Raw genomic sequence first — 25,875 nt, 5'->3', positions numbered from 1 at the left:
TAGTGGGGGAATAAAATAGAAAGAGAGAGGCATTATGGTAAATCTGGAGGAAGGGTTCAAACAAAAAAAGATCGAGGACAAGAAAAGAAAAGGAAGTATAAGAAGAGGGGTGAGGGTTAATGAACTTTGAAAGTGGAGTTGCAAGTAAAAGTGAGAGTGAATTAAATTTTTGTGTTAGTGTGCGCAATGAAAAATGCAATGTAAAGTATTTTCTTGCATTAGTGTGCATAATGGAAATTATGGTGAAAAGTGAAGAAGGAGTTTATTAATAAAATATTATGATGGATATAACTTTATCAAGACACTTATATTTCAACATTTAATTAATATTTTGTTATAAATTTAATATAAAATTTATTAATATAATTAAATATACAAAATTATATACCTAAACAAACATGTTTACTTTTATAATATATAGATACTTAATCAAATTCTTACTTTTACAATATCTAAATTATCATTCTTAAATTAGTAATTTAATATAATATTAAGAGTCATAAATTTAAATCATAAATAAATAAATAGGGTATTTTATTATATACAAATACTTTGATACATTTAACTTCTATATGATGGTTTTATTTAATTTTTTATTAATAAAATAAGATATATTTTAGTTTAGTCTAAATTAATAAAATAATTACAAAACTAAAATAAAAATATTAATTTAATTAATTATAAAAATAGAATACTTAAACCGAAATATTTACTTTTATAATATCTAAATTATCACTCTTAAATTAGTAATTAAATATAATATTAAAATTCATGAATTTATATAAATAAATAAATAATGTATCTCTTTATATCAAAAGATTTTGATAGATTAAGAATTATAAGATGGTTTTATTTAAATTTTCTAAAAAAAATAGAGGATTTTATTTTAGAATAAATTAATAAAATAATTACAAAGTAGATTAAAAATATTAATTTAATTCATTAATTTAATCGGCTTATGAAATTTGGCTTTGAGAGAGGGGGCGGTTTTGAGTGAGGATGAGAGGAGTTGAATATATCTTCAATTTAAGGTTTAAGGCGACATTCCTCAACCCCATCCCAACCCCACCCCATCCTCAACCCCATCCCAACCCGAACCCGACCTGAAACCCGGCAGGTTTTTTTCTCGAACCCCATCCCTGACCCGCAGGGTGGACAATGGAACCCGTCCCCGGGTTTGTCGGGTCGGGTCGGGTCGGTCGGGTTCCCCTGGAAGAAAGACGCTTTGCAGGACATCAAGATACCGAAGTAGTCACCTTCATTAGGTTACCTGATGAACTCGGTCTTTGAGTTCTTAAGGATTCCGAAGCCCACCTTGGCAATGCTCCTTCACTGTCCTAAAACTCAAATTAGATGCTTCAGAGAATTCTTCAAGTGAAAGTTCAGAGGATTCTCAGCGTCGAGATATGCTCCGATCTGCATGAGGGTTTTAATAGCCGCAAAAATCTTCTCAACGGCCTCAGCAGTCTCGGAGATAACAAGCGGCAACTCCAACACGGACTCAATCCGGTGTCCACCAACATGTTGCATCTCCAGTTCTAGTGTATGTATTTCTAAGAAACATAAGCAGCTCTGAGCCTGCGACTGAGCAGGGAGCATCAAGCGCACAGCTTCCCTTTATCAAGCGAAATAGCAAGTTCCCTAGAACCAGAAGCAAGGACGATAGTTGGGTAGCTCATGAGTTTTCTTCTCTATTGGCTCCGTCAGTTGCCGCTCGCGTTTTCAGGACCCGATTCGTAAGTGCTTATTTTAAGTCTCTATACTTCGGGACTTCAGCGTATTCTTGTTGCTCTCGAATTACTCCTCTTCTAAAGCAAGTTGATATTTTTTTGTTCCAGGCAACTCAGATAGAGGAGCTCTTGGGTCTTGGCTTCATACAGGAAGGTTCACCTGATTTCGAGAGAAAGGTAGAAAAGAAGAAATATAGAGAGAAAAGAGAGAGGGCGCGACGGAAGGAAGAAGATAGCAGAGGAAGAAGAAAGAGAGGAGGAAAGAGGTAAGTCCGAAACTGCCTCTTTCCCTTTTTTTCCCTCCTCTCCAACCCTTTCTGATTTCGGGTTCGTCTTTCGATTTTCGGAACGAAATGTCCTAGCTTTTCTTAGGTTAAATGACGTTTGTTCTTTCGTTGGATTTAGAGTTTGAATTTTTGTACCTGGTAATTTCGAATCTGAGTACCTCTCCCCATTTTTTCAATCCTCTCGCCGATTTGTCCTAATTTCTATTCTGCTTTCCCTTCTTATAATTCGCTATATAATCGTCTTGAGTTTTAGCTTGAGCCGAATTGTCCTCGGTTCGAATTTTAGAACGTCATGGTTTGAAAAGTTGTGTTTTGTTCGGTTTGAGTTTGTTGAGTAGTGTATTGAGTTTCAAAATTTTGAATTGATGGTTCTGATTTGGATTAAAACTAATTGGGTTCTCAAATTTGGTATTTTGGGTTTGATTAAGCATGAATAGAAGGGTAAATTGAGCTAAGCGTTTGAAATTGATGTTTTCAATTCGGATTCAGGATGATGGGGTTCTGAAATTTTAGGTTAGTTACAGGTTAGGAAGGCAAAAGTTAAAATCTTTGAGTTAGTGTAACCAAATAATTTTGAATGTAGGATTGAAATTTTTGATTGGCATGTTGAAGTGTTTCTTTTATGAAAACCTTTTATTAATTTCTAATTAAGGAGGGTTTCAAATATCTCTGTTTATAAGAGATTAGAGGAATTGAAAATTTAGATCTTTTCTCTAATGTAACTGAAGCGTTGGAGTATAGATAATAAACTGAAATTACATGTTTTAATACTAATTTATTACTGGAACTTTCTTGTTAAACCCACCCTCGTTAAGGAGGGTTTTTAATTTCTGGTTATGTGGAGATTAGAGGGGTTGGAACTTGAGGCCTGTCACCTATTACTGCCGGATGATTTTGAATTTATGTCTAGAAGAATTAATTGCATGGATTGTGAACTCGTATTGCAAAAGCTCCCCTCTATTTGATCCTTATAGGAAGAGAGAGTTCGATTCCTAATTGATGAGGATGATGATGTTTAAGTTTGAAACATTGATTATACTGGTCAATAATGTTAGTTAATGCAAGTGTCATAGATTTTTTTATATTTTTTTATTGAGGCATTGTTGTTGTCTATTGCTTCATTAAGATTAAATTACGATTTGGTAATACCAAAGATATTAAAGTGAGATTTGCTTCTATATGATATGATTTTAGCTAATGTTGTTGGGCTGTACTACATGAGATATAGACTGAAACAGATTTCTTTTCTATCAAGTATTGATGTGGGCTATTAGGAAATAAGGAGGTTAAATTCTGATGTAGTGAAGTCAGTAATATTTCAGTCAGTACAATTGCTTAAAATGACAATATAAAATTAAAGGCTGCTGATTGCAGGAGTTCTAGACTGCATCTCTTGTGAATTCCATTCTTATTGAGCCTTAGAGAAGATGAATTATAGTCTAATGGAACTAAGAGTCGTAATTTGAGGTTTTTATGCTTGTAATGGTAGGAATAAATGGAAGGTATCTTAGATTACATTGTATTAGTTAAAATTATCTTGATGGATATTTTATTTAATATGAAAGGTAAATTAGAGGATATTGCTGCATTCTTTATTCTGGAGTTGTAGAGATTGGAAATCTGTGGTTCTGTATCAAACTTGGCTTTAGTCTATTTTAAAGGGGTTGAGTTCTGTTATGGTTATAATGCTAATGGGATCAAATTTGAACCCTGTAACTGATGATGTAAAGTTAGCTAGATGATGTTACTGAAGTAAAATACATGAATTACAACTACTTTGTAAGCTCTCCTTCTCTTAAGTTTAGTAAGAATGATTTTTTTTTTTGGGTCCTGAAGAAATAAGCCATACTAAATTGAAGTCTTTTGTTATGACAATTAAATTAGTGAATGCTTTTGAATTTTATGTACCCCAGGCTGTCTTGGGGATGTTTAATTTCATAATCAGCATCATGGTTGGACTTAATTTTGTTAGACATTGTTAATCTATGGATGAATTTGAGATTGTGGGAGTTCCTCTTAATGCTTAGTCTTGTGTGGTATTTTTGATAGGGTCATCTTTAATTTATTATGAACATCTAGGAATGTCTCCCTCTTTATGAGAATTCTTTAGCCATTTGATATGCAGATATGAATTGAGATTTGAATTAAATTAGAAGTATTTCGAGTTCTGAAATTGTGTGGTTCCTTGCATTTTGTGTTTAACTAGTTGAGGGTAAATGTGGGATATTGAAATTGAAGATAGTGATTTAGGTTGAAGTGGGTTAAGTTTCTCAAATTTCACATACTCTTTCAGTTCAGGCATAATTAATTGGGTATTGAATGGGGTTGCTGAAATCGAGGGGCTGACATCATTTATGCATGGTTAAGCTTTCTGAGCTTTTCAGGTTCTGTGAATTTTGTGTTTAATTTACTGGATGCATGGAAATCAGGCATAGTTAAGTTTTCTGAGATTTCAGGTTCTGTTTAGGTTATGCTTGGTTAGTTGGGTGCTAAGTTTGGATTACTGAAAATCTAGAGTTTGAAATTGGTTTAGGATTGTTTAATTTCAGAAAAATCTCATGTTTTGTTCATTTTAGGCATAAGTGGGTGTATATTGAGTTTGAACCTCAAAGATTGGTTTGATTTAGATCAGGGTTAACAGGTTTAAAACTCATGTTTCATTTTGTTCCAAGCATGATAAGAAGTATTTGGAAATTAGTTCTTTTACTGACTAGTTTTTTCATACAGTGCCTTCTCGTAGGATCCTAGAAGATGGCACCTGCTGCCACTGAACAGGCTCACAAGTCACATAGATCTCGACAATCTGGCCCATCTGCCAAGAAAAAGGAAAGTTCTGGGAAGAAAAAGGGAGATGTTGCAGATCAGAAAAAGCATAATCCAAAGGTTTCTGTCTCATTTTACTTATTTTCTTATTTCTTTCCCTTTTTAATTTTATTGGAATGGTACCAAGGGAGGTGCTAAAAAAAGTAAGTTACTAAAATGTGCTTTCTTATCATCTTCAAATGTTTCTCTTCTATGCCAGGCATTTGCTTTTACTTCATCTGTGAAGGCTAAGCGACTACAAACCCATGCTACAGAGAAAGAGCAAAAGCGTCTTCATGTCCCAACCATTGACCGCTCTTCCGGGGAACCTGCTCCGTACGTTGTTGTTGTTCATGGACCTCCAAAGGTGTTCTAATGTTTTCTCTAGCCGATATCAGACTGGAATATGATATATATTTATGCCTACTATTCAAGTTGATGGATATTTATTGGGAAATTATTTCTTTGCTTGTTTTAGGTTGGGAAATCTCTTTTGATTAAATGCCTTGTAAAACATTACACCAAGCATAATCTGTCTGAAGTTCAGGGCCCAATTACCATAGTATCAGGTTAGTTGCAGCCTTTGCTCGTGGGCAACCAACTGGTTCTTTTGTGTGCTATGAGCAATGAAATTTTTTAAGTTGTACTTCTTGTGAAGTTCGTTCTCTGTTTCATGTTTATGTTAGGTAAAAAAAGAAGGTTGCAGTTTGTGGAGTGCCCAAATGATATGAATGGCATGATTGATGCTGCAAAGTTTGCTGATATGGTGCTTCTTCTTATTGATGGAGGCTATGGTTTTGAAATGGTGAGTCTTTCCATAAGCTTATTTCCATAACTTTTTTAACTTTTAATGTGTATACTTTTCTTGTATCAGACAGTGTTTGTTTGTGTTGTAGGAAACATTTGAGTTTCTCAATGTCTTACAAGTTCATGGTTTCCCACAAGTTATGGGAGTGCTCACACATCTTGACCAATTCAAGGATGTCAAGAAGTTGAAGAAGACAAAGAAGAACCTCAAGCATCGCTTCTGGACTGAGATCTATGATGGAGCTAAGCTCTTCTATTTATCTGGACTTATTCAGGGGAAGTAAGTTGTACTTTCTTTAAATTAGTCAACCCTGTTGATCATCACTTATTTAGATTTTGCTGTCTCTACTCTCTTTTTTTCTTTTTCCTTTTTCTTTTTTTGAAAATGGGTTGTACTATTGACTTTCTTCTGAAAAATAGATACCCCAAACGGGAGATTCACAATCTTGCAAGATTCATTTCAGTCAAGAAATTCCGTCCTCTGTCATGGCGTTCTTCACACCCTTACATATTGGTTGATCGCTTTGAAGATATCACTCATCCTCAAAAGGCACATGAGGATAAAAAATGTGACAGAAACATAACTCTATATGGTTATCTTCGAGGTTGCAATATGAAGAAAGGCACCAAGGTATGGTCTTTTGTCTTGTTGTTATCAAAATGCTCACATGATCTCATATTCTGGCTTAAATAAAACTGAGTGATATCCTCAAACTCCACGAGCAAAAACAGTTTTTTACTTTAATTTTTTCAGAAAAAAGGGTACTAGGAAGCTGGTCATAGGAAGATTTCTAAAAGTTGTATCACAAGAGATTAAATTTCTTGCTTTCACAGGTTTATCCTTAGTTATTTTGCCATTCAAAAGTTTGTCCACAGATTTGAGATTTTTTCCTATTTACTTATAGTTTAAGATTATAATAATAATAATAATTGTTATTAGTTTGGGATAGGCCTAAATTCTAGGAACTGACGTTGTGCAGGTCCATATCGCTGGGGTTGGAGATTTTAGCTTGGCCAGTGTAACAAGCATACTAGATCCTTGCCCTTTACCATCAGCTGCTAAAAAGAAGGGTCTTCGTGACAAAGAGAAACTTTTATATGCTCCTATGTCTGATCTTGGAGATCTTCTTTATGACAAGGATGCAGTTTACATAAACATTAATGACCACTTTGTCCAGTATTCAAAAGTTGATGGTGAAAATGGAGGAGTGGCAAGAAAAGGTGTCTATAACGTTTCACTGAATTAAACTCATTCACAAACACTATCAAGAAAAATGATTGTTTTTTTTTTTAATTTTCATTTTTGTTCTCATCAGGAAAGGATGATGATCATGGGGAGACCCTTGTAAAAAGACTGCAGAATATGAAATATTCAGTTGATGAAAAATTGGAGCAAAGTTTCATTAGTCTTTTCGGTAAAGCCCTTCCTATTTCCTCCAAGGTGACTATAGAGGATGGTGAGCGTGATGGAAATACTGGATATGCAGATATGATGCAGAAAGATGATCAAGATAAGGAAAATGGTGTGTTTGAAAGAAGTGAGGATGGTATCCCAGATGAGGAAAATGATGATTCGTGGGAGGAAGGCAATGAAGATGGTGACCAGTTAGCTCCTTTGAAATCTGAGTTAAAGGAAGAAACCGAGTTCCATAGTGGACGGCTGAGAAGGAAAGCAGTCTCGTCTAGGGACATGATTCCCAATGATCTACAGGTATCCCTGATATGATGTTGTGTTAGCTGTAGAATGATTGTGAAAAAACACATGAATGGTTGTCTTTGTGATAATTATTGCTAAATCTATCTATTCAAATAATGTTATTATTTCAATTTTATCGCCAAAAAGAGAGAAAAATAGAAATAACTTTAAAATCAATAGGCTAGGACATAGATCAAGAAAAAAGTGCAGAACAAAAAGAATTAAAGTTTAATCCTTTAAGCTTAATTCTAGTAGCTAAATTAAAACATTGGTGCAGCTAAATTATATGCACTTGAGTCAATGGTCCTTTTTGCTACTTGAAAAGCATCCCATGCTTATTGTTTGAGAGTATAATATCCTTCCCATTTCCATCAGTTCAAAAGCTCAATGAAAGCAATCTTCGAAATTTACAGCAGATTACCATACATTGCATTTGCAGCATAATTGATTGAATTTTAGGAGCTCTTCTAGTGCATAAGACTAAGACATCACTTTGATGTTTGCTACAGGATTTGGATGAAGATGATAAAGACAGCGACTCATCCTTGGGTGAAAGTGAAGAAGAAGAAGAAGAAGAAGAAGAAGAGGAGGAGGAGGAGGAGGAGGAGGCAGGTGAGTGTGAGAAAGGTAAATAATTCTTATTCTTATTGCTTGTTTTTTTTTTAGTACTCCTTAGAATATCATGTCGTGGCATTCTTATTATTCCCCAGTCTTATACTGGTCTTTTCAGAAGGTGTTTATTTCTTTCTATTTTCTTTGTTGTATTTTAGTTTTAGAAGATGGGTTTGGAAATGCTTCAAAGTGGAAGGAGTCCTTGATTGCCAGAACTATCTCAGGGCGGACAACTAATTTGATGCAACTTGTGTATGGGCAGTCTGCCACTAAACCAGTGAGATCTGTTCATGAGAGTCATGAGAGCGAGAGTGAAGAGAGTGAGGATGATGAGTTCTTCAAGCCAAAAGAGGGGAACAAGGTATAATGAATAAAGACTATTTGGCTACCAAACTAAAATTCCAATCTTCTGAGGAATTCAGTTGTCTGGTTATTTAATTTTTATTTGAATATGTGGTGGTTCAGAAATCCAAGGAGAGAGTGGATATTGATAACAGTAATGCTGAGGATTGCTCCAAATTTGTAATCCATGCGGAACACAAAGACTGGTCAAATGAAGAGCTTGTGGAGAGTATTCGTGATAGGTTTGTTACAGGTGATTGGTCAAAGGCTGCCCAAAGGGGTCAAGAAACAGGAGCAGATGGGGATAATGGAGAAGATGATGACTCTGTATATGGGGATTTTGAAGACTTAGAAACTGGGGAGGAATTTAAGAGCCATCAATCACACATTAATGGAAATGCAAAGAAGAATGCAGATGAGGCTGTGATTGAGGAGCGCAGGTTAAAAAAACTTGCACTTCGTGCAAAATTTGATACTCGATATCCTTTTTAGTCATGACCGTTATTTTTAAATGAAAAATGATCTTTTTACCCTTTAGCTTAAACTGCATTTTACATCATTAGTTCAATGCCCTTAATAACTATCCACATATGATGGGTCTGAATCACCTGATGAAGAATCACATGAAAAAAGTGGGGCAAAGTCTCTCAGGAATCAGGCAAATGATGGTGGTTACTTTGACAAGGTAAAATTTATCTTCGTCCTCCCTTTTTATTGTTACAATTATACATTGAAGAATTGGAGTTTTCTAACTCATGGGGGATTTCCAGTTGAAAGAGGAGATTGAACTTCGGAAGCAAAGGAACTTAGCTGAACTCAACGACTTGGATGAGGCAACTAGAATTGAGATAGAGGGCTTCAGAACAGGAACTTATCTGAGATTGGAGGTTCACAATGTTCCGTACGAGATGGTTGAATATTTTGATCCATGCCAACCTATCCTGGTGGGTGGTGTTGGTCTTGGGGAAGAGAATGTTGGATACATGCAGGTTAGTGTTACATCTTTTTGAATTTTTACTTTCTAATGACTGTTGTCGCCATGTTATTTTACTTTGTTGTTTATGATCACTAAATAGAGGAAGACGAGTGGGGTGTTTATATAATATCTGTAGAAGTTTGCATTGGTTGTTTAAAAATATTTGAGTAGTCATCTGATTTTTGTCCACTGGGAAATGTAAAACAACTTGGAACAACCAATGGATGAGTCTCTATTGTCTCCATGATTGGCCTTGTCCAACACTTTGTTACCTGATTTTTGGAATCTTTGTTCACAGTGGAGCACTTGTTTAACTGTGGAATTGGTAGGTTATTAGAGAGACGGTTCAATAGGTCTAGTTAGTGGGTTATGGTGCACCACATAGCTTTCAAGAGGTTGCATGCAGGTACGTGTTATGATCCTGGGTTAAGTGTTTGGCTTTTCGCAACCTACCAGGCCGGTCTATTGGGTAGTATTGGCTAGGTGCTTAACATTTGGTATCAGAGCCACTACTTACGTTGAGAGTTCGAATCCCGGAGGGTGCGACCTAGTGGTGTCGTTAGAGTGGGCCGTCGTTAGAGTGGGCTGTCGCTGGAGTGGGCCGTCGTGGACGTCGGCTCGTAACGGAGGAGCTTGTAAAGCGTCGGCTCGTAAGAGCTTGAGGGCAAACTCTTTCTCCAAGGGGTGTGTGATGTTATGATCCTGGGTTAAGTGCTTGACTTTCTGCAACCTATTAGGCCAGTCTTTTGGGTAGTATTGGCTAGGTGTTTAACAACATGCTGCTGTGTATATGATTTATGTGTCTTATACCTGAGAGACTATCCATCCCAAGATTGTTCTTCTGATTTTATTTTGTTTCATAGCAAACACTAAGGCATATGATGTGTAGAATTAAATTCCATTTGTACTTTTCATCTTGGTTTTTTTATTCTTCCAGATTATTTTTTTCTAACATTATTATTTTGATGCGTGGTGATATTTTTTATTCTTTGTTTGATATGGCTTTTATCCTATAACTTATCATGTGGCATATTCACCCTTACCTGCAGGTCCGGCTGAAGCGTCACAGGTGGTATCGGAAAGTATTAAAAACTAGAGACCCTATTATAGTTTCAATTGGTTGGAGAAGGTATCAGACAACTCCTGTGTATGCTATCGAAGATCTTAATGGGCGGCACAGAATGCTTAAGTATACTCCTGAACATATGCATTGCCTGGCTATGTTCTGGGGCCCACTTGCACCTCCCAACACTGGCGTGGTTGCTGTTCAAAATTTATCAAGCAATCAGGTTGCTTTTGTAAATTGAAAATTTTTTGTATTCGTGTATTTCTTCATGCCAGTTTGGGTGATGAGCCTGATTTCCATTGTTTTAGGCGGGATTCCGGATCACTGCTACAGCAGTTGTTTTGGAATTTAACCATGCAGTTCGCATAGTAAAGAAGATAAAGCTAGTAGGAACGCCATGTAAAATCTTCAAGAAGACTGCACTAATCAAAGACATGTTCACATCTGATCTTGAGATTGCAAGGTTTGAAGGTGCATGTGTTCGGACTGTCAGTGGCATTCGAGGGCAGGTTAAGAAGGTAATTTTTATCCTATATTTAATTTCATCTTCTCTTCTGCATTTGTTTGCTGTACAAGTTGTTAGTTATATGATTTCAAAACTCTTATTATGATAGGCAGCGAAGGAAGAGCTTGGTAATAAGCCTAAAAAGAAGGGGGGAATTGTTAGAGAAGGGGTTGCCAGATGCACATTTGAGGATAGAATTCTTATGAGTGATATTGTTTTCTTGAGAGCCTGGACGCAAGTGGACGTTCCTCAGTTCTTCAATCCATTGACAACAGCTCTCCAACCCCGTGGTGAAACATGGAAAGGTATGAAAACAATATCAGAGCTAAGAGCAGAGAATAATCTCCCTATTCCTGTTAACAAAGATTCATTGTATAAGGTACTTCCTCTCTCTTTCTCTTGCCTCCCTTTACATGTTTACTTTTATTGTGTCTCACAGTCAATCAAACGTACTCTCTCTTGCCTCCCTTAACATGTTTTACTTGTATTGTGTCTTACAGTCAATCGAACGTAAGGCACGGAAGTTCAATCCATTGGTAGTACCTAAATCTCTTGAAGCAGCTCTCCCATTTGCATCCAAGCCAAAGAATTTACCTCCAAGGAAGCGGCCACTGCTTGAGAGCAGACGGGCTGTTGTTATGGAACCACGTGAAAGGAAAATTCATTCACTTGTCCAACATTTGCAATTGATCCGGAATGAAAAGGTTTGTCACTGTTTCATTTCTTTTGAACTACAGGATACTTTAGTTTCTAGGAAATCTGTAAACATTTCCATGTCGATGGATGGTCTGCAGATCAAGAAGAGGAAGCTCAAGGATGAACAGAAGAAAATAGCATATGAAGCCCAGAAGACCAAAGATGAGCAGTTGCAGAAGAAGAGACAGAGAGAAGAGAGAAGAGACAGGTACCGCAAGGAGGAGAAGCAAAAGAAGAGAAGTAGGAGAGGTTAATTATCTAAAATTTTCATATACACTCATCATTCACAAGTTGTGGCACATTCAAGCCTCCAAGAAACAATTGTTTAAGACTGATAGGTTCCTGGAGGCAGGCGTTAACTTTCACAACCAGAGGGAAGTTGTGGTTGAGCAAAAATTTTGGTAGGCCTTGTTCATGTTTTCGTTTCAAGGAAAAGTGATGCAGGTGAGTTGGTAAATTTCAAGAGTTACTAAGTTATGGATGATGCCATTGCGTGTTCCCACTATTGAGGGGGTGGTTGACTAGGTTTGGCTCTTGCTTTCTCATGTTGATACCTTTTGAAAGGAAAGGAAACAAAGAGTTCATACTGCAATTTTTCATCATAGTTTGAAGACGGCGGACTTTCTAACAGTTTTTGGATTTTCTTTCCCAATGTTTCTTGGACATTTCTTTCAAATATGTGAGGCTAACCCCTACTCTTAAGAGTTAATTTGGTCCAGAATAATTTTTATATGCTTCCAAAGCCTAAACCCTTTTTCTTTGTGGCTCTTGAATGATTTATTGAAAGCACGGCTAGTATCTCTTCTTCTGTGTCAGGGCATTATTGATATAATTAGTTTATTATTAGGGTGAAAAGTATAATTATGATATTATATTTTTATTATTTATAAATATAGCGGAGGGTTTGAACTAAATCGATGAGACCCTGGTTTTGCGTGTTCTAAGAAGTTGCAGGACGCTGTCGTAGGTGGCTTCCTTAGCAAGCGCTTGGGAATCAAACTGTTTTTACCGATAGAATTCCCTCTCAGATTTGTGCACGCAAAGTATTAGTTCACTGTTCATAGATCTACCAAAATGCTGGTCTTTCTTCCATTAACATAGTTTTCGTCTAAGCTCGTAGAAAAGTTCTTCCGCTTGTCAATCAAACGGTTGTAGGCAAGGGAGTCGTATTTGTGTTTGACCAGTGGTAAAATGAGGTGGGATCAGAGAGTTTACTTGCCCATTATTAAGGTACGAAAAGGCGTTGAGATGGATATCAGCAGGATGGCTTTTTGCGGTTGCTTTGTTCTCAAACAAACTAATTCGAGTTCTATCATGGAAGCAAAAAGGATGGAATTCGATACTATTTCATCGTTATACTCCTTTCCGCTTCTGCACCTCCTCACTCTTTCGGCTCGATCGACATCTGCCTTCGTCGGTAAGTCTTTGCTCCGTTTGGACTCTGTCTGTGAAGCTGATTTGTAAGTTCTCCAATTTCCCGTGGTGGAATTGCAATTTTCTTTGCATATTTGAGGTAGAATTTGTAAGGAGGACTAGGGTTTCGTTTTCTCTGCATTCATTTTTGTCGTTTGGTAGTTGGGCTGCGCTTTGGAGGAATATTTCGCCATTTGCCAGTCACAGGAAATGCGGTTGCGTTCTTCAAGTGTAAAAAATCTCTTCTACTGAACTTGCTTGTAATCAACTACTTGTAGTCATACTAGGTTTGCAAACGAAGCTGACTAAAAATGTGTAGTAGTTCTGATCAAACCAAGGTCCATTACGAGCTAAATAGCACTATCTGAATTAATTGAAGACACCGATCCAGTTACGCAAACAAGGGCTTGTACCTTTCTTCGGCTTTTCTTAAACGTACTGGTTGCACTTACTAATAACACTGAAACAGAACGCCACACATAACAATATTTCATGGGAGGCTTTACTTCGTTTCTCTTGCAGGAGCACATTTTCAACTTGTACACCACTTAACCAAGGAGCCCAATGCCTTCAACAAAAGGAGTTGGCAAGGCAGTAGGAAAACCAGATAATCCTGATATTCGCTTTCGCAAAAGGAGCGACACTTTAAAACTTCCCATTGAAGAACACTGGCGTCTTCCTCAGCCAACCAAAAAACAGTTGCCTCTAGCAAAGAGGCTTAATTTGGTACGGAAATTCCGCAACTCATTGAAAAGAGTTGGAAGAAGTAAGTCAATGCAAGAGATCTTAGAAGGTCCCCGTGATCCAGATGATGAGCAGTTGGTGCAGGAGTTCCATTCACTGCTTTTGAAAGAAGGCCAGCTTTCGAAGAACCATGATGATTACCATACTCTCTTACGGTAATTTTTATTTTTCTGATTGAACAAAAACTGGTTCAAAATTCTCTGCCTCCAACCTGTATCTCTTGGTATTTCTTGGATGGTTGGGCCTGTCTTGGTTTTCATTTCTCAAATATCAGATAATTTATGTATTTAAGGTTGTTGTTGTTATTATTACTGTTATTTGATTTCTTATAGAGTTGTCGAAATTGTATTTCAAAATTCCTCTCTTGAAGTTCTATTCAAGGGAAGGTTTTTCCATGTGACCATATCTTTCCATAGAGAGGTATCATGTAATTTACATAAGGAATTGTTGTATATTAGATAATCTGTTTTGTCATTTTCAGAAGACAATGAGCCATCTGTTCTGATATGAACTAATTGTTATCTTTCTGTGCTTTTAGTTTCTTGCGAATGAAAGCTTTTGACATGCAAAAGGCAAAAGAAATGTATCAAAAGATGCTTGTATGGAGAAGAGACAATGGAGTTGACACAATTGAACAGGTGAGCCTTGTGCTAAACACTAACGTGATATGTTTACTAATGAAGAGGATTGCTAAATGCATAGTTGCTTGCATTTTCAACAGGAATCTAAATAACATGTCTTTCAGTATATTCATTGTACTGTGTTTCCAATATTGTAGGAATTCAGCTTTAAGGAGTTGAGTGAAGTAAAGAGATGTTATCCCAATGGATATCACGGGGTGGATAGATATGGTAGACCTTTATACATTGAACGGATAGGGATGCTTGATCTTGATGCTCTGCTAAAAGTTACTACGGTTGAACGATTTGTGAAATATCACATCATGGAACAAGAGAAAACATTGAAATGGAGATTTCCCGCTTGCTCACTTGCAGCTAAGAGGCATGTCGCATCCACCACAGCTATTCTGGATGTGGCAGGAGTGGTGGGTATTGGGATTTCCTGTTTTCCTGTAATGTTCTTTTTAAGTTCTTTAAATTCTTTTATATATTACATTGTCTTTAACTTTCAAATTCTACAGTTGAAAACATCATTCAGTCAGAGAGTTCAATTTTTAGTATTCTAAACCTTTTCAAATTTTGACTAAATAGATCTAGGTCATGGTAGACTACCGATTAGTCTGTTTCCATCTAAACTTTCTTACTATTTAACTTTGGTCCATTTGAATATGACTTCATATTGTCATACGATTGGGAGTCCCACAAAGGCATATATATGATCTCACAGGTCAATTTTCACAAGATTATCAATAGCTGAGAGTCCTCTCGATGAGTTAAACAAATCATTGTGTATGTCATAGGCTTTCAGTTGACGGGTTTCATGCACAATACTGTTTTTCTATACAGAAAAAGAATCTTAACTAACAATTCAGTCTTGATGTGGTTGCATCCTTTGTCAGGGTATAAATAAAAGATTATTTAAAAAAAATAGTGGATAACCTTTAATCTTTATTTCTAGTAGAGAGAATATAAGACAACTGTACAAACAGGAAACAATAGGAAAGGAATTCCTGACTACAAGAGAAGGCCGGGACTCTCCTTTGCTCGTAACATTATAGACATTATTAGCAGCCATCAAATGTACTGCCATGATACAATTAAAGATTTACAAATGCTTTTAATTTCCTTATATATGTAGTCAAAATGCTGAGGTTGGAGCTGGCCTTCATTGAACTGGTCACTTTGGCGGTGCTCCCTTCTACTACCATCAGGAAAGAGAAATTTAGCTTCTATAGCATCAACTCCTGGAGCAACTTCTTGATTTCAGTTTCAGCAGATTCCCCTCTTCCAAGAGGACCTGAAAATGATAGATAAATCTAACCTTCATGAGCCCTTATGCAACCTCCTATGCCTGCTAGACTAGGTTTTTTGGGTAATTTCCATCAAAGTTGAGTTTCAGACATCCAATAGGTGAGCATAGTCAATGTGTGATGTGAGTTGGAGTTACAGGGGAGAATGTAGACAATAGCTTCCAATTGTTTTTTATGACTGAGAGGGGAAGGGAGGGAGCCGTTTGAGGGTGCTTGCTCAAGTCAGAATAGTGTGAAGACGCTTCCTAACTAGCTCCTGAGATGAGGAGGCTGTTCAATGAATTATTATTGTGTCCCATGTACGAGTGGCAAGGAGCAACAGCAATTGTTCATCTCCTAAGAACCCTGTCAGCAGCTGGAAGCTGCCATGAGAGGCACTTAGCTAAGAACTCTGGAAAAGAGAATTATGAGTTGGATCCCAAATTTACTAAAAATTGTTTCCCTAAATTGACAAACTGAGCAGACAGTAGAGCAAATGGTCAACTATTTCTTCTTGAGGTTGCAGAATTGGCAGAGTTGTTGATTGGGCATCCCCTCTTTTGAAGTGCAGCACATGTTGGAACTTCTTTTCTGTGCTGCAATCAAAATAAGGTGTTGGACCAATCATCTTTCATATTTGATTGTGAGGTCCATTTGCAATTATATATCTCTTGATGCTAATAAATGCTTCTATATATTCTAATTATACATATGTTTTCAAAATGTCGTATGATAAGAGTGCCTAATTTGACAAATTTGAGGGAAGAAACTGACAGCAAATTGACACTATCATAGATTTGTGGTTTAGTAACAGCTTAACAAGTATTTGGATGGATAAAACTCCTCTATTATCGATTGATTGATTATATTCAGAAGTTACTTATTGTTCATGTTGCTTGTGGATGATCTAGCGCTTAGCAAATGGACAGCAGGGAACAAAAGCAAGACCATTGAATAAGTCTCAGAATACAACTAGATAATTTACTGCAGAGAGGCCTAAACTGTGCTTATGATCTGCATATAAGTTAGACAAGAAGAAGCTGTTTAATAGATAGCACAAGTTCTGCCCCAGCTTACATGGGATTTGAGTGGATTACGGCAATTAAAGTTTCGTAAAAGTCCATGGTACAAGGAATAACCGAAGTTAGGAGGCTTCTTCCCAGGTAATTAGTATAGGATAGATCCGAGATTATTCATAACACTCCCCTTGACAAGAGAGCCCTCTTTTGGCTCATACACAGAAAATTTTAGGTAGAGACCTATTACAAGCACCCAATCTGATACTATGTTAAAGTTGGGTCCAAATTCATATCAAAATGACTTGCCAAAGTTAAGAGGGGGAAGAGTAATTAGCATAGGATTTGTTTAATCTTGGATCCATGTGGGACTAATCTTAACAAGGGAAATAAGGAAATGTTATAAATCAAGTTCAGATAGATAACCCCAAATTTTGTCTTCCCATACTCATAACCAGAGTAAATGATGTAATAGGATTTGGAATTACTTGACATGTATGTACCAAGAACTAATTTACAAAGTATATGAATTAGTTTCATGCTGTCTGAAAATGCTTCTTTTTTCTTTTGCAGGGCAAAAATAACTTCTCCAAGTCTGCTAGGGACATTTTTATAGAAATCCAAAGGATTGACAGCAACTACTATCCAGAGGTACACAATGGCCACAATATTGACAAGTTGTTAATAGTTGCCTTTCTTTTTTTTTTTCCTGAAGAATCGCTAATGGCTTTAATAGTAGCCTTTCTCATTTATGCTTCAACATGGCTTTTTTTCTCTTCATTAAAATTCAATAATTCCTTCCACCCCCAAAAGGAATAAACTGATTTCTTCACTGCAAATCGAAATGTATGGCAGACTCTTTTCAGACTATTCATTGTTAATGCTGGATCTGGGTTTAGAGTCTTATGGAAAGCACTCAAGGCATTTCTGGAGGCACGGACAGTTGCAAAGATTCATGTAACATTTCCCCACGTAGAGTTAACTTTATTAATGCTTTTTCATCTTCTTCTCTTTTAGAGGCTAGCAGGGTACAAAGCCTTGACTGCGTAGTCCTCTGGTTTTGACCATCATATTTTAGGCTTCTCCATTTAATAGCCAAACTTCATTTTCAGGTGTTGGGAAGCGACTTTAGAAGCAAGCTGACAGAATTTATTGAGCCAAGGTAATTGACAACATATTTTCAATAAGTTCGTTCTCCATGTCCTCAACCCACTGGAATCTACCTTATGCTGCAGTAACTTGCCAACATTCTTGAGTGGAAATTGCACTTGCTCTGAACATGGTGGCTGTCTTTCTGAGGATAAAGGACCTTGGACTGATCCAGAAATTACAGAACTGATACAAGTAATTTCTCTTAGTTTTTTTAAACCCAATAGACTTTCTACTGTTTAATAATGAGTTATAATATGCTCTGTATCTCTCAGGTATTGTTTGAAAAAGAACAAAACTTCAGCCGGGAATCAAGTAGTTTAGAGGTATAAGCATCGATGTGAGCCATGATTGTAATGTGCCCTAAAAATCTTTTAATGTACTCATTGGAGCAGTAATTCCAAAGTAGGATAAGGTCTTTCACAATTTGATGCAGGATGATGACTACAGTTTTGGGGCTCAAAATGTTGGCGAAACAGAAGACTTGGTGCAGCATCAACAAATAGAAAATGTAATAGGCTTTACATTGAATTTTTTTTAGCATGGGTTACTAAGCATAAAGACATAAAAACATGTTTGATTCAGACCCAAAATTGTCATTTAGTTATCCTCCTGTGGATGTGAATTATCCTAAGTCAATCTATTATTTGCCTGTCTCAGCTCCTGCAAAGCATACTATCAAAACAGGATAATCTTGAGCAGCAAATGAAACAGTTGAAGCTCCTTACCACTACTGTATGTACTTCTCTCTTCCTCCCCCCTTTCAGAGTTAAAGATGTCTTGAAGTCTCTAATTGATTATAACCATCATTGATAACTGCATGACAGATCCTGTCTTGCGTTTCTATTTAAATTGAAAGCTTATATCCAGAAGGCGTTTCAACATTTCAGAGTGGAAATTCTGAATAACTGTGTGCTGCTCTAATAGAATAAGCTCTGGCCTTAACCTTGTCTGGAGTTCAGCGTTTGCCAACAAAGATGACATTGTAGAATCCGAGCTGCTGTGTCATTAGAAAAGAACACATCATACTGAAAGACATCATGTGAGTTTTATTGCAAACTGCAGTAGAAACTGATGAAAGTGAGTGGTTTTCTATTATGTATCGGTTGTGAATTCAAATAACAAATGCAGTTTTTTTTTTTTTTTTTTTTGTGGCACCATTGCAATACCATTTAGTTGTTTGGCTCCTCTCGTTATGAAAGTTATATGCCACAAACCAGAACGAATTGCCCAAGAAGAGATTGATAAATACCAGTATTTTTAGTTTTTTCGCAGTCCAATCATGAAGTACATAGCATTAGCCTTGTAACTGAAGAATTGGTTTTCTGACGTTGAGGAGAGGTGAAGCACCTAGTAAGCCAGAGAATCTTCTGCAGCTTCTTCACAGCTTTTATCACTCCAATTCTAGACAGCCACAGGAAATGATCAAAGAAGAAGTACCATCTCCCCTACATTGCTCTAAACGGCGTGCCGCCTGGGTTTCGACTGATGCCGGTTAGAAATCGGCCGGACCGGAAAGCTTTCCGATTGGAACCGGGTAATGAGTCAATTCTCCCGAATTACAAGTCGGCTTATTGAGCTATGCCACCATGGTTCTATAATTTATACAAGCCCCAAGACAGAGTTAGGGGAGAGCATAATTTATAAAGGGGACAATCTACATAATTTGAAGAGTTGACTCAACTGAGTCATGAGTCAACTCTCCCTAGTCACAAGTCGACTCACTAAGTCATTGAACCATGTTATTTCATGCATATAAAGAAGCCCCGAGACAAAAATGTAAATCCAGCAAAATATTTAGAATTAGGGGAGGAGACCATAATTATCAACGTTTGGGGACAGCCTATATAATTTAGAGATTTTTCAGGGGTTATGTGTAATTAGCCTTTTGTGTAAAAGAAAGCCGTCTCCAGTTGACGGCCGCGGGCGCCTTTCGGATGAAAGTCGGAGGGCTGATAGGATTTCTCCTCAGGCGCGACTGATTTCACTGTCACAAACACGCAACCTAAGTTCTCCCTTTCGCTCCTTGCGCGCCTCCGCGTGCTTTTTAGTTTGTTTGAGTGACCGTGCTTGGTTAGGGATTCGTATCACAGCTGCGCGACGTGGAGTTTGTGGCAAATCTCTTCCTTTAGGTGACTTAATTTAGGAGAATTACCGCTGAGTTGAATTAGCTATGGATGCTCAAAGAGCTTTGCTCGATGAACTCATGGGTGCAGGTATTCTGATGTAGATGTTTTGTTATTAGTTGATACTGGTTTTTATTCTTCGTTGGTGCTTGTTGTTTTTGAGCCTTGGAATTTGGAAGGCTATTGGTTCGATTTCTGAAATTACACTCTTGTCGTGGCATTCGTGTTTTAGCTCGTAATCTTACGGACGAAGAGAAAAAGGGGTTCAGAGAGATTTGCTGGGACGATAAGGAAGTTTGTGGATTCTACATGGTTAGATTCTGCCCCCACGATCTGTTCGTCAATACGAGGAGCGATCTGGGTATGATTGGTGGCTTCTCTTGAATTTGTTTCTTTTTTATTGTACATATATATTTTTTTTCATATTCGTGGCTTATTCTGCTCAAATGTTTATTTTTATCAGGACCCTGCCCTAAAATTCACGACCCCAAGCTGAAAGAAAGGTACGATACAAATAGATGTTCTTGCAATAAAAGGTTACCATATTTCTTAACGTTTAGTCACAAGCAAATATATGCCTGGTTGTTTTGGCTTTTGCCTCTTTCTCACTCTCGTTCTCTCTCTCTCTGATAATGCAATAGTTGTTTGGTGGTTGTTGTTACATCTTTTTAGAGAGTTACCGGAGTAAGCTGCCTGCTTTATATGTGTGGTGTAGGAATCTAGGTGGGAACTTAATATGAGTTACTGGCGTGGTTTGCTAAATATGCAATTTGGAGTTCTGGCTGTTGCAGGTTTTTTGCTTTGAGGTAACTGATCTGAAGCTTTTTGATCAGATACAAGTCTTGAAGGGATTAGCTATGTTTCCCTACTGAAACATCTTATAAGATTTCATGGGCTGTTCCCTTCATTAGATTTCTGGCATTCATATTGGTGCCCTAGTATGACCAAAGAGAATATGTTTGAACTATTAATTTTGTTAGAAAATGAATTTTTTGCCTTTAGTGGAAGATTAGCTTATAGCACTTCTAGGATCACCTTGATTGATGCGGTTTCTTGTATCTAGTACATCGTATTTAGAAATGTGGAAAGAAACATTCAATCCTGTAGAAAATGATCTACTAAGGCCTGATGATGAACACCTACATTTAAAATAGTCATCTGTCTGTGGACTGTAGTTTTGTACTGCTACTGGCTAATCAATTATGTGTAATTGTGCATTACTGAGATTGCATGCGCTGTATGATTAATACTTCTAATAGATAATAGTAGGTGACTCAACATGATTTAGTGCTCTTAAGTTTTATTTTATCTTTGCTACTTGCACATATCTGTGTACAAACCCATAAATCTTAGTACAATATAAAAATTTATCTTAGAACATCTGTTATTTAAGATGTCTTTACTTTCTTGATCGAAATAGCCTTTAAGCTATCCGTCCGCTGAAGATTTTTTATTTTATTTTTTGCCATAATTTTCAGCATAAAACTGGCCAGTGGCCATCGCTCTGTGTTTAACTATGCTCCAACATTCCATTGATGTGTTCAGAATACTGTTTTTATGGTCTCTTTTTTTTCTTTTTTTCTTTTCAGAATTGCATATACAAGGTTAATTCATCTTTTATAACTATGTTTTACATACAGTATTTGAAAAGAAAACTAGTAAAACTTGGAGGATTAGATCATTTTATGGCAAAGGAAAAGCTGAGTTGTAAGAGCCAGTTACATTGATATACTGGCAATCCTAGAGTACTGCTATTTATTATTTGGACTGCTAAATTATATCTTTTTGAACTTGCATTAGATAAGGAATTTATTACTTCTTTTTTTATGTATAGAAAGCATATAAATGCTGTCGTCTGACAGTTCACTTTTTCAATATCTCTAAGTGCAATTTTTAGACTTTTTCCTGCTTACCTAAATGTTGTTTTATTGTAAGTAGTTATTGTATCATGCATTATACACCTGAGTGGTTTTTTAATCAGTTACTAGAAAGGAATACCTTGTGTTGAATTGGTTCTCTTTGTAACAGTTGTAACTTAACCAGTCTTAATGATCTCATTGCTTATTCGGTATACTGCGTCTTCGTATGCACAAGATACCTACTCTATTTTGTGTTTCAATTTAGATATATTTCACGTTAACTGTGGGGTACATAGATGAGTTAATTTCTTGGTTTTGTAACCAGAGGAATCTGTCTTAGTTTAGACTTATCAAGAGTTTTCCAATACCTGCACACCAACTAGACTGATTAATCAGTGTGCTTCTATGTTTAAGAAACTGCCTAGTAATGTCTATGGTCTATCGTGTGAGAATCAATTAATATATTTTGAAATTACTTGAAAACTTTTATTGGTTTTTCTGGTCTCTTTTGATATTTTCATTTTATTATTATTAATTTGTTATCGTTCTTCACTGGTTAATGTCTCTGTCCGTTGCCTTTCAATCATCTTGCTTTCAAAGTTTTTTTCTTTTAATTTAAATGTTGCAAAAATACTAGGTATGTAGCTTTCGGACAAGGGACATGACATTACTTGCTTACTTCTAGGGTGGTTAATTATTTCCTATTTTAACATATTTTTAATTGTTTTGAGCATAGTGGAAGAGGATCAGCCTCCTTGTAGACACTGGAAGGTATTTTATCAGATCTGTGCCCTTCCCACTAATGTTGTTTGTAGTTGGATTCACATCATCAGGAGTGCCAATGGGCATACTAACAAGTTAGCTAAGGAGGGGGTTGACTTCCAAGCCTCATTTGTTCAGGTCAGTCCCCCTCCTTAGGCTGTATTAAGTTGTTTTTGCTCCTTTGTTGGTTGTTGGGCCCTTACGAACTCGCCTTTCTTAAAATAAAAGAAATTGAAAAAAAAGAAGAAAAGGAAGAAGAAGAAAGATAGGTCTACTTCTCAAAAAGTAAAAATTCCTTATTTTTATCATTTAGTCTGAGTATGCTGCTCTAAAATTAGTGTTGGAATAGTTACAAGTGTATCTTTTTTTAAACTATCCATTAACATACCTTGAAGGGGGGCCTAGAATATTTTGATCTTATGCTTCCTGCATGTCCCCGCATCTTTGTTTCTACTTATGTTCAATCAAGTTATTGCTGAGCTATGTCACATATAAGCCGCCTAATTTGTTATATAATGCATTTGAACATAGTTTTTTACTCAATTATTGCCCATTCTCAATTGCTGGATCTTTGATGAGAATTTAATGTGCTTGTGGATTTAGTTTTGAGAAATCGCCCAGACATGATTCATATGTTCCCAGGTTTGAGGCAGAGTTAGCTCAGTTCTGTGAGAAACTGGTAGGTTTCCTTTTCTTTTCTCAGCTTATTATGGATTCTACTACTTGAACTGTCACATTGAGCATATTTATTTATTGCGACAACACTATTTAATGCAGGTGATGGACTTGGATAGAAAGGTTAGGAGAGGACGAGAGCGCTTAGCTCAAGAGGTAGATGTCCCACCTGCTCCTCCAGTTCCAGTTGAAAAGTCTGAGCAGCTAGTGGTATTGGAAGAGAAAATAAAAAAATTGCTGGAGCAAGTTGAGGCCCTTGGTGAAGCTGGCAAGGTGGATGAGGCTGAGGCCTTGATGAGGAAGGTATGTCAGAGACCTTAACAATATACACAGTTTTATGGGAAATGACTAACCTTGGTGTCTTTGCTCTTCCTTCCAGGTGGAAATGCTAAATGTTGAGAAGACATCCCTCATACAACAGTCAGCAGCAAATGAAAAATTGTCAATGCTTACACAAGAAAAAAAGATGGCTCTTTGTGAGATCTGTGGATCTTTCTTAGTGGCTAATGATGCCGCTGAGAGGACACAGTCTCATGTGACTGGAAAGCAGCATATTGGATATGGCATGGTCAGGGATTTCATCGCTGAGTTCAAGGTGAATATACATTTTGTGGATAACTCAGATTTCCCTTTTGATGGAAGAACGATATAATGCAATTGTGTTTGCAGGCTGCCAAGGAAAAAGCAAGAGAAGAAGAGAGATTAGCTAGGGAGAAGGAAGCAGAAGAAAGGCAAAAGCAGAGGGATGCTCGAGGGAGTGATACTAAAGACAGGGAGAGGTCCCGGGACCGAGACTGGGATCGAGACAGATACATAGAACGGGATGGAGAACAAGATCGGCGTCGAGATTCGAGTGGTAGAGGGAGCAGAGATGGGGAAAGGGGTATGGATTTGAAGTATGGTCATCTCAGGAATGGGAGAGACAGTGGTAGGGACAGGTACCGTGAAAGAAGTGGGCGTATGAGAAGTAGGTCCCGCTCTCCTGTTAGGCACAGCTACCGAAGGTAATCAAGAAATCCTGTTTGGCATTACCAGTCAGTAATGTGGATAGCTAGCCAGGCTATAAATTGTAAGAGGTAGGCCCTTTTTGTCACTTTTATTCAATTCAACTTCTGTGTGTATCTGAATGTATTGTTACTGGTGAAACTGTGCCTGCCAACAGCTCAATCTTAGATTACGTAATATCACCATATCGCTGTTTAGGAGGGAAACATTTGAGGTAGGTGAACTTTATTCTTCTGCCTCATTGGTGTGAATTCTTTGTTTATTTAAATGTTGATCCCAATGCTTAATCTCCAAAATTTTCTTTGATGCTATTCTAAACCTGTTTCAGAGCATCCTTAATTGGGTCATGGGGGGAATCGTGACCCTTTTATTGTGTTAATTAAAGGTGAAAAGTCCAAACCCTTTACAATGATGAAGCCGCCAAAGGAGATGGTTGTTTCCCAGCTGTTATAAGGTAATAGGATTTATTTAGATAGGCAGATGAGCACACTACTAAGTTTGTCATGCCCCCAACACAAACATAATTGATTGTTTTATTCCACGGTAATTGAACTGAACTCTCCATCAGTGTTTGTTGAAGATGAAAAACAATATCTATTTGTTCGGTTCATAGCAGTGGTAGTGTGATTATCACTCTTCCATTCTATTTTCTGCTCTCACCATTTCTTGCAGTTTTTATCAATTTTCTACACGCCAATTTTGGATGAGGTAGTTGATTGTCTCCATGTGACAAACAATCTTGAATGGATCTTGACCCCCTTTTCTATATCAGCTCTAGATGCAGAGAGCGTATGATGGGGTTGCAAGCATTCTTTGTTCAATCTAATATATATGTGATGGGACAAGGATGTGTGGCAAATATTCTATCTTGTTGCTTGTGGGTTCCTCCTAATGCAATTGACTTAAAATATTTATGTATGGACTGATGAGACGACCATAATAAATGTCTGCAGCTCCGATTCCGTCATTCTCTGAAGGAGATTATGATGGAGAGAACAATTTACTCTCATCTTCACCCGTAGAAAGAAACTACTCCCGTTTCCGAGTGATATTTGCATCTACCTTGTTATCTCCTGTTCTTTTCCTTACTTAAAAAGGTGGATGATTTCTGGAGTAGGAAGCATCTGTATATTCTTGTTCAGCTTAGTTCTGTTTGGTATGTCATATGTGATTTGGTTTGCCGGGGCAGCCAGAACTTGGCCAGTATGACCCCCTTAGTGGAGAGGCACCCCTTCCCCTACCGAGTTTCTTGGAGAAGATTGTTGTTCTCTCTCTATCCATCTGAGTCAGCTTTTGGGTGTAGATACCCCATTGGTTGCAGGTCAGTCAAACTTTTCTTGCTACGAACTTGGATTAATGAACTGTTTCTGAAAATTTCTGCAATGCATTGTTCCTCAAACCATTAGCACCCTAAACCTGAACGACTTCACCAATGGATTTGCCAACCTGGTTCCTACCACTTCAGATGCGTTGCCCCAGCTCATTCCTGCTCTATAAATGAATTTTACTGATAAATATAAATAGATGCTGAGCTTGATGTGCAAACCAACCTTACAGTGTTGGTTAGCGGTTGGAAGCACTACTTTTTCATTCGTTGATTCGTAAGAAAAAAGGGGGAATCCCATGCCTGATCAAGCTGCAAGCAGTGTAGAAAACGAGGAAAAAACAACAATGATCCGAGTAGAAAACTTTGAAAAA

At 37.2% G+C, this 25,875-nt stretch overlaps 3 protein-coding genes across 7 annotated transcripts; all 3 read left to right on the top strand.

The window, feature by feature from the left end:
• Positions 1-1,284: 1,284 nt before the first annotated feature.
• On the top strand, positions 1,285-12,334 carry LOC137967205 (uncharacterized). Of its 4 annotated transcripts, XM_068813690.1 has the most exons (21): positions 1,285-1,736; positions 1,839-1,996; positions 4,745-4,900; positions 5,040-5,186; positions 5,298-5,388; positions 5,506-5,624; positions 5,716-5,906; positions 6,047-6,257; positions 6,607-6,847; positions 6,943-7,041; positions 7,114-7,337; positions 7,832-7,949; positions 8,093-8,295; positions 8,400-8,759; positions 8,869-8,961; positions 9,047-9,265; positions 10,302-10,541; positions 10,627-10,836; positions 10,933-11,202; positions 11,324-11,527; positions 11,618-12,334. In XM_068813690.1, the coding sequence occupies exons 3-21, from the start codon at positions 4,769-4,771 to the stop codon at positions 11,771-11,773; spliced, it is 3,528 nt and encodes a 1,175-aa protein (XP_068669791.1). In that variant the 5' UTR covers positions 1,285-1,736; positions 1,839-1,996; positions 4,745-4,768; the 3' UTR covers positions 11,774-12,334. The 4 variants fall into 4 exon arrangements, with proteins under 4 accessions (XP_068669791.1, XP_068669790.1, XP_068669789.1 ...); XM_068813689.1 differs by having other exon boundaries at positions 6,943-7,337; positions 7,832-7,934; XM_068813688.1 differs by having other exon boundaries at positions 6,943-7,337.
• Positions 12,335-12,672: 338 nt separating this feature from the next.
• Positions 12,673-18,984, top strand: LOC137934612 (phosphatidylinositol/phosphatidylcholine transfer protein SFH11-like). The gene is made up of 12 exons (XM_068779052.1): positions 12,673-12,936; positions 13,455-13,831; positions 14,215-14,314; positions 14,455-14,721; positions 17,175-17,252; positions 17,457-17,558; positions 17,714-17,763; positions 17,837-17,945; positions 18,026-18,076; positions 18,187-18,261; positions 18,411-18,485; positions 18,578-18,984. The coding sequence occupies exons 2-12, from the start codon at positions 13,497-13,499 to the stop codon at positions 18,599-18,601; spliced, it is 1,266 nt and encodes a 421-aa protein (XP_068635153.1). The 5' UTR covers positions 12,673-12,936; positions 13,455-13,496; the 3' UTR covers positions 18,602-18,984.
• Positions 18,985-19,653: 669 nt separating this feature from the next.
• Positions 19,654-25,102, top strand: LOC137934683 (uncharacterized). Of its 2 annotated transcripts, XM_068779165.1 has the most exons (9): positions 19,654-19,966; positions 20,109-20,237; positions 20,340-20,379; positions 23,101-23,176; positions 23,275-23,475; positions 23,552-23,767; positions 23,842-24,248; positions 24,335-24,391; positions 24,506-25,102. In XM_068779165.1, the coding sequence occupies exons 1-7, from the start codon at positions 19,924-19,926 to the stop codon at positions 24,178-24,180; spliced, it is 1,044 nt and encodes a 347-aa protein (XP_068635266.1). In that variant the 5' UTR covers positions 19,654-19,923; the 3' UTR covers positions 24,181-24,248; positions 24,335-24,391; positions 24,506-25,102. The 2 variants fall into 2 exon arrangements, with proteins under 2 accessions (XP_068635266.1, XP_068635265.1); XM_068779164.1 differs by having other exon boundaries at positions 23,842-24,391.
• The last annotated feature ends 773 nt before the right edge of the window (positions 25,103-25,875 follow it).

The sequence above is a fragment of the Aristolochia californica genome, unplaced genomic scaffold (assembly GCF_029961685.1).
Source record: "Aristolochia californica isolate CCGP_79_NKW_82.1479 unplaced genomic scaffold, dmAriCali1.0.hap1 SCAF_6, whole genome shotgun sequence".
NCBI lineage: Eukaryota > Viridiplantae > Streptophyta > Magnoliopsida > Piperales > Aristolochiaceae > Aristolochia > Aristolochia californica.
Note: the sequence above shows the minus strand (reverse complement) of the source record. Positions and strands in the feature narration are given on the sequence as shown.